The sequence below is a fragment of the Lontra canadensis genome, unplaced genomic scaffold (genome assembly GCF_010015895.1).
Source record: "Lontra canadensis isolate GAN:19392208 unplaced genomic scaffold, GSC_riverotter_1.0 scaffold118, whole genome shotgun sequence".
Lineage (NCBI taxonomy): Eukaryota > Metazoa > Chordata > Mammalia > Carnivora > Mustelidae > Lontra > Lontra canadensis.
The window spans coordinates 1,270,372-1,292,061 of NW_022631112.1; the positions used below are offsets into that span (position 1 = coordinate 1,270,372).

The 21,690-nt window shown below is 37.5% G+C and overlaps 1 protein-coding gene across 6 annotated transcripts in view; it reads left to right on the forward strand.

The window, feature by feature from the left end:
• The window catches only part of HIPK3 (homeodomain interacting protein kinase 3), a 94,097-nt gene that overhangs the window by 51,940 nt on the left and 20,467 nt on the right, over positions 1-21,690 (forward strand). For all 6 annotated transcript variants that reach the window (XM_032841022.1, XM_032841026.1, XM_032841023.1 and 3 more), the window contains exon 3: positions 15,864-15,987. In XM_032841022.1, coding sequence (XP_032696913.1) covers positions 15,864-15,987 — 124 coding nt within the window. The remainder of the gene's footprint in view (positions 1-15,863; positions 15,988-21,690) is intronic.

Sequence of the window (21,690 nt, forward strand, 5' to 3'; positions counted from 1 at the left end):
GGAAATCACTCAAGCAGTCAATTTTAGATGCTTTTGGAGGGAAGGGATATTATGTGCCAAGTACTTTACTTGGTTTTATTATCACAATAATCTGGAAAGGCAAGTATATCCCTCATTTGCAAATGAATGAGTTGAACTGGCAGTAACATTTGTAACTTGCCTAAGGCCTGGAGTTTGTTAAGTAACTACCAGAGCTGGGATTTGAATTCTGTTCTCTGTTACTACTACAAAGTCTGCAGTTACTTGATTATACTAGCACATAGCAATCTATTCTGAGAAGTATTGATATTATTCCTCGAAAAAACTGACGATAATATGTTTTCTAATACATGCTTTTAAAAATAAAATGTAAGATAGCATCACTCCTGTAGTATTTCTGCTGAAAGTAGTGTAAACTTTGTGAGGAAGCATTAAATAAACAAATTGAGGGACATTCTAGAAAATAACTGGCCTGTATTCAAAAATGACAGTATCATGAAAACCACAAAAATGTTGAGGAACTATTTCAGATAAATGAAACTAAAGAGACATGGGTCTGGGATTTTTTTTTTTTTAATTTTGTTTGATATAAAGGAAGGCATTATTGGGATAGTTGGCAAAATCTGAGTAATAGTATTGTATCAGTATTAATTTCCTGATTTTTATAAATACATTGTAGCTATGTAAGGGACTGTCCTTCTTTTTAAGGAGTACACAATGTAGTATTTAGAGGTAAAGGGGTACAGTGTCTGCAACTTAACTCTTAGATAATTCAGGAAAATTGTATTTGTGTGTGTGTATATAAGAGCGGATACTACAATCGTGGGAAAATGTTAACATTTGGGGAATCTGATTGAAGAATTCTTTGCATTATTTTGTAACTTTTCTATGAGTCTAAAAGTATGTCCATGTCCAAGGGGAAAAAAAGCATGAAAAATTGGTAATATTCAGTAGTTCACCCCTTATCCATGATCTTGCTTTTTGCTGTTTCTGTGGCTTGGCAGGAAATGATCCTACTCCTGACTTAGTGTCAGAGGGTCAATACATTACAATGCTTGCATCCCTCTCCTCACTTCATTACATCACATGGGCATTTTATCATCTCACATCATCACAAGAAGAAGGGTGAGTATGGTACAATAAGATACTGAGAGAGAGAAAGAGACTCTATTGACTTAACTTTTATTACAGTATATTGTTATAATTACTCTATTATTATTGTTAATCTCTTACTGTGTCCAATTTATAAATTAAGCTTTATCATAGGTATGTATGTATAGGCAAAAACAGGTATATATGTAAATATACTGTGTGTGTGTGTGTGTGTGTGTGTGTGTGTGTGTGTTTAGGGTTTGGTACTATCCATGGTTTCAGGCATCCACTGAGGGTCTTAGAATATAATCCTCATGGGTAAGGGGGAAGTACTTTATTTGTCTAACTGTTAAAAGATTACTGGCCTTTAAGAGGTGGTATGCTCCAGGGGCACCTAGGTGGCTCAGCTGATCAAGCGTCCAGCTATTGATTTTGGCTCAGGTCATAATCTCAGGACTGTGAGATCTAGCCCCAAGTGGGGAGTTTGCTTGAGATTCTCTCCCTTTCCTTCTGCCCCACCCCTCATTCATGTACCTGCCCCCTGCTCATACACAGCCCCCTCATGTGTGCACTCTCTCTTTCTCTCAAAATTAAATCTAAAAAAAAAAATGGTATGTTCCAAAGTGCCACCAGATTGTGTAAGATCTGATGAATCAATGCCTGACCTTCTACTTGCTTATTAAAGTGTAGGAATCTAGTTTTATGATTAAATAATATATTTGCAGTAGTTCATAAAATAAAGATGATTTGGTGTTGAGGAGCTTGGACTCTCACTCAGACTCAAGGTTTGTTACAAGCCCTACCACCCACAGAGACCTTGAAAAGTTGCTTCTGTACTTGGGGTCCCTCATCTCTAAAATGGGATAATACAATACCTACCTCAGAGGGTTTCATTAGGATTTAATGAGATAATGAGCAGAATACAAGTAGCATAGACTGACTCCTGATAAAAGTTCAATAAACATTTTTGTTATTTTCAGTAATTCTTATGAAGTTATAAAATTGAATTATTTGGGGCCCCTGGGTGGCTCTGTTGGTTAAATGTCTGCTTTCTGCTTGGCTCATGACCCCAGGATACTGGGATTGAGCCCCGAGTCGGGCTCCCTGCTCAGTGGGGAGCCTGCTTCTCCCTCTCCCTCTTTGCTTCCCCTGTTTGTGCTCACACGCTCTCTGTCAGATAAATGAATAAAATCTTTTAAAAAATCGAATCATTTATTGCAATTATTTTTTGTTATCTAATTTAAATACACCGTATAGATTACATTTTGATTATGATTATGATTATAATTATGATTATGATTGTATTATGATTATATTTATATTATGATAAGATGATGAGCTTCTATTGGCACTTACTGATGATGCATTATAATTTTAAATATATCTCATAGTTAAATTTAGAAAATCTTGGATTGTGTTTTACTTTTCTCCTAATCACCTGTAGAATAGGGACAACAACATTTATTTTGTTACCTCATAGAATAAAATATTTGAACAGGTTGTAAAATAAAATGCAATACAAATGTAAGATATTAATTATATAATTTGTATATATAGATAGTTACATATTGATTTTTATATCCAGTAGCATGTAACCAAACATATTAAGAACAGACACTCAAACTCAGTTATGTTTTCCTTTATTTTTTACAGATATTTTTCATATTCCCCTCCCAATTCAGCTCCTTTGCTTCTCTCTCTTGATATATGTTAATAATATTTTCTCTTCCATATCATGAGGCTTCTCGGTTATCTTGCAACTAGTCTTGGTAGATAAAACATGAAAGATGTACTGTCTGTAAATGGATTATGTTTCTGAACTCTGCCTATCTTTCCAAAATACCAGCTGTTGATCAGTCATTCATATGCAAATTATTGATGTATCCATCTTTTTGGACATTGGACCCTAAGCCCACTTGGCATATCAGTGATGAATATTAAGTGTTTGCTGTCTCCTATCTTCTACCTCTCAGGTTTCACATTTAATGGGTTTTGAAGTTACTATTATTGCTGTTCTTTGTACTGGATGCTTTGATCTGGATCATTGTCCTGCGTACTTAAAAGATTAAGTGGCCTTGCAATAAGGATATTTTTAATTGTGATCTTTTTAGCCCAGACTTAAGCTACATTTGAATGAGTATCTATTCTAAGAGTGTGTACTATGATTACACTTCAACATGTTATTGAATAGTTTGCTGTTCCAGTCATAAAAACAGACATTGTGATTGTCTAGTATTCTGTAGTGATGTTATTTGCCTACAGCAACAAATTTTTTTATCATGTTAAAAACATTCATAACTCAAAAAAGAAAAATATTTCTAAAAGTGGTTGATTGCCTCTTTGGAAATTTATTTGCCTTTCTCAGAGCATTGAGGTTTTTTTGTTGGTTGTTTTTAAAAAGCACCATACTGCAGGACTTTGAAACAAGTGCTGCTCAAGCTGGAAATCAACTCACTAGTATATTTTAATAGTCATCCTTCTGTTAAAGTTTCAGTTGTAGAAATGTTCTTTGATAGTTTCATAAATTTTAGTAGTGTTATGACTCGGAGGGATCATTAGAGGTCTCCAGTGTAAGTCCCTGTTGTTCTTACAAGAACTTCTCTCAGTCTTCCCTACAGACAGGGAGGCTCTGAGATGCACCTCAGTGCTGTCTTTCCAGAGCTGACCTATTCCCACCTCAGAGACTCTCAGTAGAAGATTGTTCCCTGTAATAAAAGGCAACAAGGCTCACTTAACACCGATATATGGTCTAATTTGGTGGTAACATTAGAAATGTGAAATTCCTATAAAGGCCAGGTGACTGACAATTTTTTTTACATGAGTTTTCTTATTGTATATTATGAGGTGCTTCTTTTAGAAACGAACATTGTGAGGGGCGCCTGCTTGGTTCAGTCGTTTGAGCCTCCACCACTTGATTTCAGTTCAAGTCATGATCAGGGTGCTGAGGTGGGGCCCCACCTTGGGCTCCTGAACTCAGAGCAGGGTTTGCTTGAGATTCTCTTCCTCTCCCTCTGCTTCTTCCCTTGCGCGCATGCTCTTTCCCTCTCTTAAATAAATAAATAAATAAATAAAATCTTAAAAAAAAAAAAAAAGTGTCACGGAGATGTATACTTTTCCCTCTCCCCATGCGAGGTTGATTCCTCAGACTTAATTGCCGGTAAAACTTGAGTGTGTATCTTTTCCTAGATTGACTGGGTTTGTACAAACGCACATTTATTTACTGATGCTTGCCTTTTATAACCACTTTAGGTCTTTGCTGTCTTTTGCTAGGTACAGGGTTTTAACATGTAAGAATTTATTGAGTTCGTGATGTTGAATTGGTACTTAACGAGTAGATGGTCAGATCCAGTGTTGAGCTCATTTCCTAATTGTTTCTGTAAAAGGATATTGCAGTCATCTTTGGGAACACCGTATGTGCCAAAGTAAGAGGTTTATTTTAACTAAGATGCATCTAGCAGATGACTGTGTATTTAATGCAAAAGATTATTTATGGTTAAGATGAGTAAATGCTTAAAGATCAGGAAAAGGAGTAAAATGTCAACGAAGTTCTTTTACATAAGTGTATTTATATTTCACATTTCCTGGTTAGTCTTAAAATCAAAGGTGATATGTTTAAAGAGAAAAGAACACTTTCAATGATAAGTATAGCATCTGAGTGGGAGAACTTCCAGTAAGCCAAAGTGTGATAGTTCAGTAATCCTTAGGAATTATTTATGTTAAAGTGTAGTAGTTAAAAGTGTGGATTCTGAAGTCATTAAACATGGCTTTGAACCCCAGCTGTACCTTGCACTAACTCTGTGACCCTTGGGCAAATTACTTATCCTTGTGTTTGTTTATCTTTGAAAAGGATTAGCAGGGCTATCAAATGGGTTAATACTTACAAAGCACTTAGAGCATTGCCTGGTTCATAGTGTTCTTTATATAACTGTTTGATGTCATTGGTGTTATTATATATTTGCTAAAGGAATTCTACAGAATGAAAAGTTAGTTTAAAAAAATGGCAGCAAGGTCTTTTTTTTTTTTTTTAATTGTCCTGGAAAGCTAAAGACCAGTTAATGAAAAAAGCATATAACAGATGTTTTCTCATGTAACTATTAGAAAACATAGATCAATAAGTATTTTCCTATTCTGTGGGAAATAAAACTAGAGCATAACTTTAATTGAATTGCTAAAATGACTTTGGTGTTAATTTCCAGTTTTCCTATTTGACTTTCTGTGTTTCTTTTAGTCATAAGGTTTTATCATTTGAGGGTGTATGGTATTGAGAAAGGCTTTTGGAATCAGGTATTTGAAATCTTTAGTTCTGTCACTTTCTGGGTAACTTGGGGCAGTGTTATCAGTTGTCTGTTGCTGTGTGGCAGCTCTAGACTTAGTTGCTTCAAAAACAATGATTTATTATTTCTCATGATGCTGTGGGCCGGCTGCACTCAACTGAGGGCTTCTTCTGTTTTACGTGGAACATTTTGTTTACCAGCATTTTTTATCTTAGAGCAGAAGAACAATGCAGAAATCTGTTTTTCAGAACACTTCTTTAAATGAGATAATGCATCAAAAGTTATTTCCATGATGCCTGGCCCATTGTTAGAGCTCAGTAAATGGTGGTTGTTCTCACACCCCCCCCCCCCAATAGTCAAAACATTTCAGCTATCCCTAATGCAAAGTGGCTGGCATGTAAAAGTCTCTGTTGATACCTGCTTGCTTCATGTATTTGATGTAACAAAAATATTCTTAGTTTTCAAATTAATGAATGTATGCTAATAGCTCCCTTCAGTTGATCAGTTCTTTGAACAAATAATGATCGAGTGCCTACTATGTGCCAGGCATTTTTCTCAGTGCTGGGAGTATAGCATTGAGAGAATTAAGTAGAGTTCCTATCCGTGGGGCAGTTGGCTGGCTGAATCAGTAGAGCAAGCAACTCTTGTTTCAGGGTCAAGGGTTTGAGCCCCACATTGGGTATAGACATTAATTAAAAAAAAAAAAAAAACAACAACTTCTGCCCTCATGGAATTTATATTCTAGTGGGGAAGGGAAAATAGACAATAAGCAAACATATATATTAGTTGGTGACAAGTGCTACAGAGAACTGTAAAGCAGGGTAAAGGAGGGGAGGCAAGTTTATGTGTTGGCAGGGGCTTACTTTTCTATTTAATGTGGTCAGTGAGGGCCTTTCTAGTAAGATGGTCCTTGAGCAGAAACACAAAGTAAGAGTAGAGAGGTTAAGTTGTGCTATTCCTTCTGCTTGGAATATTTGCCTAGATAAGCACAAAGGTTTTTTTCTGTTTGTTTTGTGTTGTTTTTGTTTTTGTTTTAAAGATTTTCATTTATTCATTTGACAGAGAGAGACACAGTGAGAGAGGGAACACAAGCAGGGGGAGTGGGAGAGAGAGAAGCAGGCTCCCCACTGAGCAGGGAGCCCGACGTGGGGCTCAATTCCAGGACTCTGGGATCACAACCGGAGCTGAAGGTAGATGCTCAACGACTGAGCCACCCAGGCGCCCCAGCACAAAGGTTTTGAGGCAAAACTGTGCTTAGAAACAGTAAGGAGGCTAGTGTGGGTGGATCAGAGCAAGCAAGTAGGACAGTGATAGGAAATATTAGATGAAGCTAAGACCTGATTCATGTGTGACCTTGTAGGCCATTGTAAGGAATTGGCTTTACTATGAGATAGGAAGCTGTTGGGGGATTTTGAAGAGAAGAATGATATGTCCAACTTGTGTTTTAAATGGATCACTCAGGCTGCAAAGTTGAGAATAGATAGTAGAGGACAATGGCAGAAACAAGAACAATTGGAAGCTTTGCAGTTATCCAGATGAGAGGTGATGGTGGCTTGGGTTGGGGTGGTAGCAGTAAAGGTGGAGCAAAATGGTCAGATTCTGGATCTATTTTGAGGATGGAAGATCTAGTGATAGATGTGGGAAGTTAGAGAAAGAGGAGAGTCAGATTTGATTTGCGCATGTTGTGAGCCTGAGAAACTAAGGATAGAGTTGTCATTTCCTGAGATGGAGAAGGAGTGGATTGGGAAAATTAGGGGTTCTTTTTGAACGTGTTTAGTTTGTGATATCTAATAGACACTCAAGAAGGGATGTTGAATAGATAGATAACTAGGTCTGGAGGTAAAGAGAGAGGTCTGGGTTGGAGGTACACATTTGAGATTCTTAAGAATAGACATGCTATTTAAAACTCTGTGATTGGATGAGATCACCTAATGGAAGTGAATATAGATAGAGAAGACGGATATCTGAAGACTGAGCCTCCAGAATTTAAATATTGTGGAAAAGAGATGGAGCTAGAAAGGAATCTGAGAAGGGAGTGCTAGTGAGGTAAGGGGGAGAGCATAGTTGTGGAAGACAAATGCAGTGTTTAAAGCAGGAAAGCATGCGTAATCAGCTGCGTCAGATGCTGCAAGTCCAGTAAATCGAGGATGTGACAATGCCGTAGCTGATGTTGACCTTGACCAGAGCTGTTTTGGTGGAATGGTGGGGTAATGAAAGCCTGGTTAGAGTAAATTCAGTACAGGGCAGAATTTGAGGCAGCCTTTCTAAACAGTATTTTCAAGGACTAGCATAAGGGGGAGAAAAGAAAGGGGTGATGTCTGGACAGTGTATAAACAAGATGGTTCTAGAGAAAGATGGAGAGAGGGCTGGGTGGAGAGAGAGCGAGAGTGGGAAATTGGTGGAGTGGTAATACTTCAGTAAGTGAGCCTGGATGCCTTAGATAGAAGCACTGACAGATGCAAGTGGGCTAGTAGATGTGGTGATGAGAAGGTGGAAGTTTCTTTCAAATTCTGTCTATTTTTTTCAGTAAAGTAGGATGCAAGGACCACAGTCCGGAATGAGGTTGGGGAGGAGGTGGTGGCTTGAGAAGAGAGGAGGTGTGAATTCGGACAGTGGGAAGATGAATAAATTAGGGAATGTATATACTGTTTTACTTCTTACGTTCATGCTTTTATAGGTAGAAGTGTAAGATTTGTCCTTTATATAATCTTTGGAAAACATAGGGTTGATAGAACCCCATGTTTTAGAAAATGAAAATACGGAGGCTCAGGTGAATTACTTGCTGTTGGAGGGAGAGCTCGGTGCCTACTCTTGAGTGTTAAACATACAGCTCTCTTTAGATGATTTTCATTGCTTGAAATCAGCGCCCCCTTACCAGACTCCAGAATTTGTCTTCCCAGAGCTTTTGAGCCTAGAGCCGCAGATTTTAGTACCAGCATAACATGACGTTTTCATGAAACTTACCTGAAGGGAATTGCACCTGTGGACCATGCTTTTGTATGATGGCTCGCCAGTGTATAGGCGGGAGGTTCTTTTAGTGCCTGAGGCGTCTGAAAAGGGATAGCACAGGATGAACTCCGTCAGAAAGACAGCAGCATTGAACAAAGTCGAAAAATCAGTATTTCTTTTAACACTGATACTCTCCGTTCCCTTTTGGATTTCTGTTCTGTCAAAGGCATTTTCATCCTGTCTGTCTGAGGCAGTGCTTGCTTGCCTTAGGTGTGCGGCCTCTCTTGCTCTGACCTCCTTCCGCACAGGAGTATATCTTGCTCTGCAGCATGGTGAGCTGATAGATGGCCTCTCTCCCGTCACTTCATAGTTTTCATAATAGCCAAAAGAAGAGGAAGAAATTCCAATGTCCATCACTTGATGAGTGGCTGAGTAGACCTGGAATATCCGTGCGGTGGGATACTGTGCAGAAGGAAAAGGGGGTGACGTGCTGGCACGTGCTACAGTCTGAGAAACATGCAAGTGAAGGAGCCAGTCACAAAACCCCACTTTCTACTGTTCCATTTGTATGAAGTGTCCAGAACAGGCAGCTCTAATGACACTGAAAGTAGATTTGTGGTGACCCAGGATGGAGGAGCTTGGGAGGACTGGAGAGTAAATGCTAATGGATATAGGGCTTTCTTTTTTGGGATGATAAAACTGTTCTAAAATTGATTGTGGGCTTGGTTGCACAATTCTGTGACTATACTAAAAAACTTGGAATCATACCATTGTTTAATAAAACTGTTATTTAAAAAAATGCCTTCTTCATCTTCTACTTCAGAAAAGACTGTTGTCATTTTAGTATTTTTATCTTTATTGAGTTTACCATTTATTTACCTTTTCCAAGTTTGTGGTGCATTTTTCTAGCATTTTTTAAATGTCAAAAGCAGAGAGAATCCTGTAGATAAATACTTGGTATAGAGGTATCATCAAGAGAAGTATGGATGACTGTACGTCTCAGTCTTAGTGAGTGATGCTACCTGCCAGAACCATCAGCTTCTGGCCCTTAGCTTGGCATTTCAGTAATTATTTCATTAGTGTTCTAGAATTGACCAGACATGGGTGGTTCTGCCACTAGACTTACCAGGAGCTGAAGTGTTGTTAGCATTATGCTAATTGATTAAGTTTAATGAGAAGTAAAGTTGTTAGGCAGAGTAGGTATTCACACTGGCCTGACCATTATAATATCTTTATGTTAAAAAGAAAACTCACTCTCTGTAAGTTAGGAATATGACCAACATTTTCTTGATGTCCATGAAATTGTCATATGAGTTTATAGTTTAATGGCATTTGCAGTGATGACCCAAGGCATCTCTTTTATAGGAATGTAATTGTTAGGCACGCCTGGGTGGCTCAGTTGTTAAGCTACTGCCTTCGACTCAGGTCATGATCCCAGAGTCCTGGGATCCCCAGCTCTGCGGGGAGCTTCTTCGCCCTCTCCTACTCCCTCTGCTTGCATTCCCTCTCTCACTGTGTCTCTCTCTGTCGAAAAAATAAATAAAATTGTTTAAAAAAAGAATGTTAGGGCACCTGTGTGGCTTAGTTGGTTGAGTGTCTGACTCTTGATTTCGGCCCAGGTCTTGATCTCAAGGTTGTGAGATTGAACCCCACATATGGTTCCCTGCTCAGCAGGGAATCTGCTTGAGATTCTCTCTTTCCCTCTCCGTCTGCTCTCCCCACTAAAAAAAAAAAAAGTAATTGTTCCTAGATCTAGACATATTGAGTTCCTGAAGTGAGATATCCTTTTTCCTGGGTTTCTTCTGCCTGTAATTGAATTTTCAACTTACAAAAGTAAATAAAGATGGGGTAAAGCAAATAAAATGTTCCACTAATAGTCATCTTCTTTTCTGAATGACAGTATTTCACTGTGTTCTTATTTAAAGCATTGACTGCCAACGTTCTCTTCTACTCTGGCCAAAGTCCCCAGAGATCAGTTTACAGAGTTAAAATATTTTTTGTTTTCATCTTACCCACTTTAACTCTATATTTTATATTAATGTTTCAAGGTTTCAGAAGAGTAGAAAGGATTTATTCTTAATGAATATTGATAAATTTGATTAAAAGCACATGACAAAAAATAATAAAAAGAAACATAGCATTTTAGATATAGATTGCCTTTTTTACCATATGGCCTAATTTTTTTAGTTTGTGGGTTTGACACTTCTAAGTGTGAGTCTTTATTTATAGAGTGGTAAACAAGAGGTTTTGTTAGACTCTCCATTCAGTAGACATGTTTAATGTGTGCCTTGCCTAGTCTCTGAAAGTACAAATGATGTCTGTTCCCTGTTCTGTCCTTAGCACTGCCACATTGTAGGTGCTCAGAAGGAAGTTAGGAAAGATGAAAAAAGAAGTGGAACAATTTCCTTTAGCAGTAGGACAGAAGTTTTTTTTTTTTTTTTTTTTTTAAAAGAATGGTTCACAGATTAGAATCACTGTTACGATCATTTTTATCCAAAAGGATAGTTAGCCCAGGGGAAGAATTTGAGAGCCAATTAAAATATAACCAGAAAACTAAGCTTTCTTTATTACTGACAGATGGATATATTATTTTTTCATGCATAATTTAATTTTTAAGTTATGAGACTGGCTGGTAGAGCTTGGGCATCTCTGGCAACTTCATCTAGATTGTGAATGCTTGACGGTATCGTTTCCCAACCTTTTACATTGATCTGCATAGAAAATGGTAATATCTGTGGTGTGCTAGGGTAGACTGGAGAGAGTTGGGGCGCATTTAAATGGGACTTGGTGAGGAAATTCGTTGCGTTTTCTGTATGATATATATGTATTTGAAAATAAAATACAAAAGTTTTGGAGAGGATAGTTGTGGCAGGCACGGAATTGTATCCCTCAGCTGCCCCTTCACAAGGCCCTCCCGTGGGGAGCTCAGTTGACTGAGAGTCTCCAGCTGTTGCTCCTTCAGATATGCGTCCCGGCATTTCTAGCCAGGGACCAAACACAGTAGGGGTACTAGAGCTGGACTTTTCTTGCTTGATGGGGAGCTCCTCCAGCAGGTGATTTTTTTCCTTAGGGGCTCTGTCTCCTAACGGCCGCTGTAGTGGGAGGTTTTCTCTCCGCCTCTCCCTTTGCTTCTCCTCTTTGCACATGTCAGAACTGCTCCGGATGTGAGGGCTTGAGGGCTGTCTTCACCTGGTCCTGCCTCCTCTCCCTACCTTCCCCAAGACGCTTCTTCCACATCGAATCTGCTTTTTTAAAAAAAATTATTTTATTTTTTCACTGTTCCAAGGTTCATTGTTTATGCACCACACTCAGTGCTCCATGCAGTACCTGCCCTCCTTAATACTCACTTCCAGGCTCAACCAACCCCACACCTCCCTCCCCTCCAAAATTCTGAGTTTGTTTCTCAGAGCCCACAGTCTCTCATGGTTTGTCTTCCCCTCCGATTTCCCCCAACTCACTTCTTCTCTCCTTCTCCCAGTGTCCTCCGTGTTATTCCTTATGCTTTACAAGTAAGTGAAACCATATGATACTTAACTCTCTCTGCTTGACTTATTTCACTCAGCATAATCTCCTCCAGTCCTGTCCATGTCGATAGAAAAGTTGCATATTCATCCTTTTTAATGGAGGTGTAATATTCCATTGTATATATGGACCATATCTTCTTTATCCATTTGTCTGTTGAAGGACATCTCGGCTCTCTCCACAGTTTGGCAACTGTGGCCATTGCTGCTATAAACATTGGGGTACAGATGGCCCTTTTTTTCCCACTACATCTGTATCTTTAGGGTAAATACCCAGTAGTGCAATTGTAGGGTCAGAGAGTAGCTCTATTTTTAATTTCTTAAGGAATCTCCACACTCTTTTCTAAAGTGGCTGCACCAGCTTGCATTCCCACCAACATTGTAAGAGGGTTCCCCTTTCACCATATCCTCTCCAACACTTGTTTACTGTATTAATTTTGTCCATTCTAACTGGTGTAAGGTGGTATCTCAGATGAATGAAACTTGACCATTCTCTTACACCGTACACAAAGATAAACTCAAAATGGATAAAAGACCTCAATGTGAGGCAGGAATCCATCAGAATCCTAGAGGAGAACACAGGCAGCAACCTCTTCGACATTGGCCACAGCAACTTCTTTCAAGACATGTCTCCAAAGGCAAAGGAAACAAAAGCAAAAATGAACTTTTGGGACTTCATCAAGATCAAAAGCTTCTGCACAGCAAAGGAAACAGTCAACAAAACAAAGAGGCAAGTCACAGAATGGGAGAAGATATTCGCAAATGACACTACAGACAAAGGGCTGATATCCAAGATATATAAAGAACTCCTCAAACTCAACACTCAAAAAACAGATAATCACGTCAACAAATAGGCAGAAGATATGAACAGACAACTCTCCAAAGAGGACATACAAGTGGCCAACAGACACCTGAAAAATGTTCATCATCATTAGCCATCAGGGACCGTAGCATCTAAAGGAATGAAAGGAATGTGCATGTGAATGGTATCGAATCTGCTTTTTTAAGACCCTAGCTGATGCAGTAAAATACACAATGAATTTGTGTAAAACTTGCAGTTAAAATTCTTTCATATTTTAGAATGAGAAATTTGAGTTTGCTTCCTTGAGTATCACTTTTGTATCTCCAGTTTTATGCTTGAATTGGCTTTATGCAGTTCCTGGTCAAGATTTTGAAAAGATGTCTCCACATTCTTGTCACCATCATTAAACGGCAGCAAATGGCAGAAGGAATTCATTGTTCTTTGTCTATTTGACAGAAACTCCTTTCTCATTGTTAATCAGGTATCAAATAATTCCAGTTTAAGTTGTCTATCCTAGGCACTATCATTCTGTTACTTTTCTTTCATTGCCAAAGATGACGTTGAAGTTTCCAGTAGTCAATTTCAAACCTCATAACTTTTCATAGTGAATATTTCAAAATTATCATAAAAATCTTACACGGCTGGATCTGTTAGTCTTAATGATTCTTCAGAATTCAAATTAGTACATGATTAAACATCACTAGGGAATCCCTTTTTACTTCATATTTTTGAAACTGTCTTTTTGCTTTGAATCCTTTTTATATGGTTAATACATACTGTTTATTAACTCTTGTGGCCATTTCTCTTTCTTTCTGCCTAGACTTCTGTTCCTCAAGGCTTAGTTCCAATCCGTATTTCAAAAACTCTGATGCTTTCCTTTGTGTGACCCAACCTCTGTAGGAATGATTTATTTGAGAAATGTTTACTGAGTGCATATTCTCTGCTAGCTTCTATGTATACCATAGTGAACAAAAAAGGAAAAGATGGTCTCTGTCTTCTTTTGTACACTGTTATGAATGTGTAAGAATGATAACTCAGTGTAAGTTGTTTTTTCCCTTCTTTCTACGCAATTTAGCAGTTGGTTCTATCAATATAATTCACATGTATACATCTATACTAACACCAAGTGTTTTTGTCAAAAGAATATAACTATGTTCTAAAGGTCTTTTATGCTTCAAAGCACACATTTGATTTTAACAAATGCTTGTGGATTAAGAGGCTGTTGAACTTTAAGTATTAATTATGGCAGAGATGTCCAGGGGAGGACTCACTGGGCAGATCCTAAATCAGTGGTAACAACAACAAAACAAAAAAAAAACAAAACCCCACCTTATTTATTATTCCTTTAACTTACTCTGATCAGAAGAGCTATAGGGAGAAGATGGAGCAATCTTCCGATTGGTCTAACCACTTGAGCCTAGGGCTTTGGTTCTCAACTTTGGCTGTGTATTGGAACCACCCTGGGAGCTTTACAAAAATAAATTCCCAAGTCTCTCCCCCAGAGTTTCTGATTTAATTGGTATGGAGTGTGGCCAGGACCAAGTGATTATAATGTGCAGCCAAGATTGAGAACCACTGCTTTTGGAGATAATGACAATCAGCAGTCTCAGTTAAAGAAATTAGCAGAAGCCTTATTTTGTCTAACTGTATACAATATGTATACCGAGAGAACCTGGGAACAGTGCCATCCCAGTACTGAGGAGGACCCGTAGCTCGTTGAGGGAGTTGTGACTGGTCAAGTTGGGAAAATCAAAGTAGATAATTACAGTAATGGATTATAACTCATTGGCTAAAATAGGATTCTGTTCATTTATACTCATATAGGCAAATAAATGAAGAAATTGAAAATTTGATAAGGAATGGCTTTCACATATATTCTCAAATTGAAATCCTACAAAATATTTAATTACAGAGGGAAAAGGAAGAACTCAGTAGTGGAAATATCTAGCAAAAAAAAAAAAAAAATCTAGCAGATACCATGTTAAATAATCAAAGTCAACATTATCAGTACTGCAACAAATCAAAATTGAATGCCACCTGACCACATCATGAGAAGAAAGCATCTGTCTTTGGTCATACTCCTCCCAAAAGATTTATAACCTGGACCTAATTATGAGGAAATAGCAGGCAAATCCACACTGAGTGACATTCTACAAAGAACTGGCCTGTAACAGCTTGTTCCAAGGTCATAGAAATCAAGGAAAGACTTGAGGAACTTACTCTAAAAGATATGACAGGTGAACGTGATGCATGGTTTTGAATTGGATCCTTTTGACGTGAAGGACATTCATTATTAGTATAATTGGCCAAACTTGGGAGTCTGAGGCTTAGATGGTAGAGATGTATCAGTGTTCATTTCCTGATTTTGATGATTATATTGTGGTTATGTGGGGGAATATCCTTGTTTGTAGGAGATACAAAGTGTACAGTTACTTGCAAATTACTCTCCAGTGGTTCATGAAAAAACCCATTCATTGTATTGATCTTACAACTTCTCTTAAATTTGAGACTGTTTAGGGTATCTATGATTTTATGACTCACTTTGGAATTACATAGCTATATGTGAGGCCTCTCAGAATCTTAATTTTCTCATGGAAAGTTATGTGAAGTAACATGAAAGTTATGTGGGCATGATATTTTTCATGGAATACATTTTCCAAGTAATTGGAGCTCTTCAAGTGCTAAAAAGCTTTCTGACTGTTTTGATGCCTTGTATTTTTCTGCCCTTTAAAGCAGAATGCATTGCACTTGGTCTTGTGTCTCTTGATGACTAACAGTCCTGTTTTTGTGAATATTTATTATTGTTTTCTGAAGTAATACCCAGGTCTACATCCACTTTTAGCCTTTGGGCTTGTTTTGTTTGCTCTTATCAATATCTGGTTTTCAGTTCTGCTGATGTCAATTGTGCGTGTATTTTATAGTTTGCCAGTTCTCTTTCTAGTGTATTATTTCTAATCTGTTATAGTCTCAAAAACAAGATCTGTGCTTTTTCCTTTTTTTAATATGTTAATAAAATTCTCTGTAAGGTTAAGTATAAAGATTTTATCCTAGCGATGGTTGTACTCATTGTACCCTTGTAAGCTTAATTCAACATTATGTCTAGGCTTCAAGAAATTCTGAAAAGTGAAGAGTTACTATAAATAGAAGATGACTACTCTGTCATTTTACTAACTTTTCTTAGAATGCCAATGAAATAGGATAATTTAAAGGAAAAATCACTTTTTTTTTTTTTTTTTTAAATTTCAGAGCTCCAGAGATTATATTGGGGTTGCCATTTTGTGAAGCCATAGACATGTGGTCATTGGGATGTGTGATTGCAGAGTTATTCCTTGGATGGCCGCTGTACCCAGGAGCCTTGGAGTATGACCAGGTAACAAAACTGTTGCGATAGTTCTAGATAGAATGTAAAGAATTGGTAGAATGTAAAGAAAAATAGTAGACTAATAGGAATGCATTTCCCCAGGTATATAATACTATGAAAACCTTTTTGAAATAAAATGACAAGGGGCGCCTGGGTGGCTCAATTGTTAAGCATCTCCCTTGGGCTCAGGTTGTGATTCTAGGGTCTTGGGATCGAGCCCTACGTTGGGTTCCCTGCTCAGTGGGGACCTACTTCTCTCTCTGCCTGCAGCTCTCCCTGCTTGTGTGTTTTCTTGCTCTGTCAAAAAAAAAAATCTTTAAAATAAAATGACAAAACCTGAGACCTTAGGGAATTTAAATTCAAGATCTCAAAACTGTACTTGGTTTTTTAAAAACTTTTTTCTTTTTTAAATAACAACTGAAGTAAGGTTTCATAAACAAAGTTCAACCCACGGGCCCCCAAAGTTGCAAAAATACTTTTTTGTATCATTTTTGTGTGTAGACATTTGAAGGGCTGGACTATGTCCATTTAAATAATAAAGTTTCGCTTGGGTGACAGACTTTGATGATGGATGAAATGTTAGCCACTCCCAAGGAATAAAAGGCTTTGTAACTATTGGTCTTAAATCAACAACCATTATTGGGTTTAAGTACTTCAGTCACCTGAAACCTCTCCAGTATTTTAAGCTGTTTTTGAATGACACTAGAAATAATCTAGTTTAACATTATTCAGATGATTCTCAGTAGAATCCAGCAAATTACTTTATTAAACTCTTTCTTTTCTTTTCTTTTTTTTCTTTTTTTTAAGTTTTTATTTATCTGAGAGACAGAGAGCATGAGCAGGGGGAGGGGCAGAGGGACAAGCAGACTCCCCACTGAGCAGGGAGCTGGGCTCCATCCAGTCCCCAGGATCATGACCTGAGCTGCATAAAGTCAAATGCTTAATGGACTGAGCCACCTAGACGCCCCCATTAAACGCTTTTCATGACAGTTTTCAGTTATGTTCATTAGCCTCTCTAAGCTATTAGACAGTGAATGTTGTTTGCTATTTTCCTGTGTTTTTGTTTTGTTTTAATACCGAGGTTCTTTTCTGTAGTAATTACGAACTTAATCAGTATTATTTGAAAAGGTTTCATAGCATCTTCCTCATTAGATATATACTCATATTTTAGTGGAAAACATTTGTCAAAATGAACAAAATGCTTAACATCAGTTTTGTGTTTCTAGTAGATATTTTTATTTAAATTGTGTACTATTTAACTTTTAATAAAAATAGAAAATAGAATATTTTAATGCAAACATGATGTAAGAATAAAATGTGCCGTATTTCTGATTTTCAGGGCTTAACTTTCTATATCAAAAAGGGTATGAGGGGGCGCCTGGGTGGCTCAGTTGGTGAAGCAGCCAACTCTTGGTTTCAGCTCAGGTCATGATCTCAGGGTCCTGGGATTGAGCCCTGTGTTGGGCTCTGTGCTCAGTGTGGAGTCTACTTCAGCATTCTCTCTGCCCCTATCTCCCCATCTTTCTCTCTCTTTCTCTGTGTCTCAGATAAATAAATCTTAAAAAAAGGTATGAGAGGTTACGGATTTGGTGATTTATATGTTGCTGAGATGAACCTAAAAGTCATTTAATACTATTAGATTAGATGTTATCATTAATTTTAATCTCTTATTTTCTTACAGTGACTTTCTACCCATAAGCCTCCTCTTTTATGCTAGGCTTCCTATAGTCTCTACCTTTCATCCTCCATGTTCAGTGTATCTCTTAGAAGGTAGTTTCTGTAACATTTTCCATACATCCTGGTTTCCTTTGGCTTTTTACCAACCACTAACTTTGATGCAGATGCTAGACGGGTGCTAGCTTTGAAAGAGTTGGTGGTCTAGTTGGGAGAGTCCCAATAGTCCCTTAGTTGCTGAAGGACTGAAGTTACAGTCAAATGCTAGAAGTATACCTTTGGTTTTGTGGACTACAAGTTATGACACATATGGTGTTCTGGAGCCGGACACCATCTAGTGGCAACTTCAGATTGATTTGCTGCTGTATTTTGAACAGGGACATCTACAGATCTTATCTTGGACACCTGACATTAGTTCTGAAAAGGATCCTACAGATTATCTATTTACTACTCCTTCCTGTTTTATAGAAGGGATAACCGAGGCCCAGAAAAATGAAATAACTTGTCAAAAGTCACAATGGTAATTTAAGACAAAGCCCTGATCAAAGCTTTTTCTAAATTCCATAATAGATTTTTTGTTTTGTAAACTGGGAACAGGTGTTAATCTGACCCAGATTAACAGTATTTTCAGAATGTATATTACTTTACTTCCAAAAGAATATGATAATTAAAAAATATATTAGCATATCACATGAATAGTTAAGTAATTATTAGTTTGGTATTTTAAAAGTTATTTTGCAAAATATATGAATGGAAGTGAATAGGAGTGATGATGTAAGCATTCTTGTTTTGGTTTCAGTCTTAGACTTTATATACTCATTTCCAAATATGTGTGCTGTATAGGTTTTGATAAATGTCTATTTTCAAGATAAGGGAACTCCCTCTATTCCTAATTTCCTGATTATTATTTTTTTTTCCTAAATTGGCTTTTGACTTTCAAATGCCTTTATGCATCTATTAAAATGATCATGTAAGTGTTTTTGGTTGTTTTTTACTTTAGTTTATTTATTAATGTGGTTGGATTTAATAGATTTTTGCCAGCTTCCTAGATTGTGATTGTCTAATTAGAATGTATAGAGGCCATCAATAAGGTATGCCTTTATCTGTGATCTGTTCCCTGTTCTAGTCATCAGCTGCCCTGATATACTTGGTCACCTAATCGGGGTGCTGTTGCTATTTTATTTTTAAACTTACTCTTTTTTTTCTTACAGTGGCAGTACAGTGGGTAATGGTAATATTATTAATTAATACTTATTGAGCTCTCTTATATGTCAGAAACTGTGCCTACACTTTCATTAATTCATTTAATGCTCCCAACAACCTTATACTGCTAGAGGTACATACAACTATTGCCTCTGTTTTACAGATGAGGAAACCAAGCTGTGGGGAAGTTAAATAACTTGCCCCAAGAATCCAGCACGGGCAATATGAATCCAGAATCTATGCTGTTAGCAGTAGACCACCTCTCTACTACCTTATGGATAATGATACTTTCAAGGCAATATGGGGGAGAGTTAAAAGGGCCCACCTAAAAACCCTGCTGTGGTCTATGCTCAGATCCTGGCATGAGCCCTCTTCCAGACTCCACTTTCACCCTACCACTGGGTCTCTGCTGTCACTGGAAGAGGGTGTTCATGGTCTTTATGTTAGTTTCTCAAATCCATCAACCTCCACCCGTATTCTGTCTGCAGACTGAGTTCTCGGGATGGAGCCAGGAGCTTAGTTTATCAGTTTGTCCTCTGATAACATTTTGTACAAATGTTTATCTCTCAATATATGTTGTACAAGATAGTCTTTTTTTTTTTTTGGTTTTGCTTTTATTAATAACATTGCTTTTAACAACAGAAATAATCTTATTACAGATACATCAGCATCATTTATAAAGGGGAAGCTTGGCCAATTAATTTGGGAAATTCAGTTCAACACAAACATAGTTCTATATTTTATACATGTACTAATAACTTTAAAATAATATAAATCTAAAATCGACAGAACCAAAAGAGAAATAAGTAAACCCACAATCATAATTAGAAATTTTAGCACATTTCTTTCAGTAATTGATGGAGCAAAAATAGAAAAATGATCAGTATATAGAGGATTTGGGCCCGTGATTAACTAAGTTGATTTAATGACACAGACGTAGAGTACTACATCCAGTACTACATGCAAAACCACAGAATGCACACTTTTTAAGTGCGCATGGAACATTTACAAAAACAAAGGACTTTCAATGAAATACGTTGTAACTTACTCCTTTACTCTTGTTGGTATGTCTTATATCTAACCTTCATTTAACCTAATGCAATAGCAGGTTTCTTTTTCCCAAAGGAGGTGAAAAAGAATTTATGATAGGCTCATAATTACTATGTACTTAAAAGCCACATTTGAGTCACCAGGAAAAAATATGCAGATTATTTTAATTCTTCATTATGGAGTTTGTGTTCTAGCTCTTTAATCATCTTTATCATCTATTTCTTAAAGCTTCTCCAAGGCAATTTCCTTTTTAAATTTTGGATTCTACAAGTAGGACCTGACCTTGCTGAGAATTTCGTATGTGTCACATTTTCTCATCCATGCATATCATTTCCATTCGTAAATAAACGAGTGGTATGTGTTTAGAGAAGGCTGCTCTGCGAATTGGTACTGTCCTGGAATCTCTTCCTGTCATAATTGTGGGTGTGCTGTCTTGTTAGTATTCTGTGTATTGGATTGAACTTCTGTTTACCAGGGAAATATCAAAAACATTGTAGGGAATTAAATATTTTTATGGGTGAATGGACAATGTTAACTTCGTAAATGGTGATTGTTCTTGCAAAATGTTTGCTGGAGTTTATATAAAATCTCATCAAGAACAGCTAAAGGTCTGAATTCATACTCCAGTTATTTTACTTGATAATTTCAAGTCATACCCCATGTAAGAAAAATAAAATGGACTATTTCAGATCCTGAGTGTTAGGAGGAAGTGGGAATCTTTAAAGTTCTTTTTGTCAGGCTATTTGGTTACGTAGAGACCTTCTCAAGTAAGCTGGCTCAAGTAAGAGTTCCTGTACTTAAATCTAGACTGTCACAAAAATCCAAGAATGGGACTATAATATGACAGCATCTTGTGAAGTCTGGAGTTGGAGGTGCTTTTGGTTTCAAAGGAACACTTAATGGAATTAATAGACATCAGTAGAACTTCACTTTCATGGGGATCCCAAGTGTGACTTAGCCGCTCTTCAGGTGCTTTTATCTGTTCTGGTTCTAACTTGCTACTCAGAGTTTCTGCTCACTCTGGACTTGGTTAGGTTAGCCTGGCCACCGAACTCCAGCTCCATTTTATAACCCTATAGCTTATCCCTCAGTAGTGATTGCTATTTGTTAATTCACATTCCTGACATTATAAATCTAATTTGCTTATTAGCTTATTTCTAGTCAAGTTCACAGCATGGATTTATGAATTAATTGCTTTTGAGTCAGGCTTTCACCCTTCATTCACTGGGGACGGAGGAGGGTGAGTCCCTTCATGTATTAGAGGGTACAGATAGAATAGTTTTCTCTCTCTCTCTCTCTTTCATTCTTCCTTTCTTTTTTGTCAGAGTGAGAGAGAGACCACAAGCAGGAGGAACAGTAGGCAGAGGGAGAGGGAGAAGTAGGCTCCCTGCTGAGCAAGGACCCCCCCCCCCACCGCCCCGCAGTGTGGGACTCGATCCCACAACCCTGGAGTCATGACCTGAGCTGAAGGCAGACCCATAAAATGACTGAGCCACCCAGGTGTCCCTGGAACAGTTTTTCTTTAGAAGACAGGACAGGCGTTATGACCAAAAATAAATTCACAAGATCACTTGCCATTTGTTTTTAGTGCTCTCTCAGATTCATAGGTACATTAATTGTCTGATTCTCTGTGTTCTTTAGTACTTTGTTTTCTTCTTCATAATAGCACTTCCTAGCTTAATTGCATATTATGTGCTTAAATATTTATTCTACTGAATTATATGCTTTAGCAGATTGTCACCATGTTTTATTCATCTGCATATCTTTAGCATCTGACATAATAAA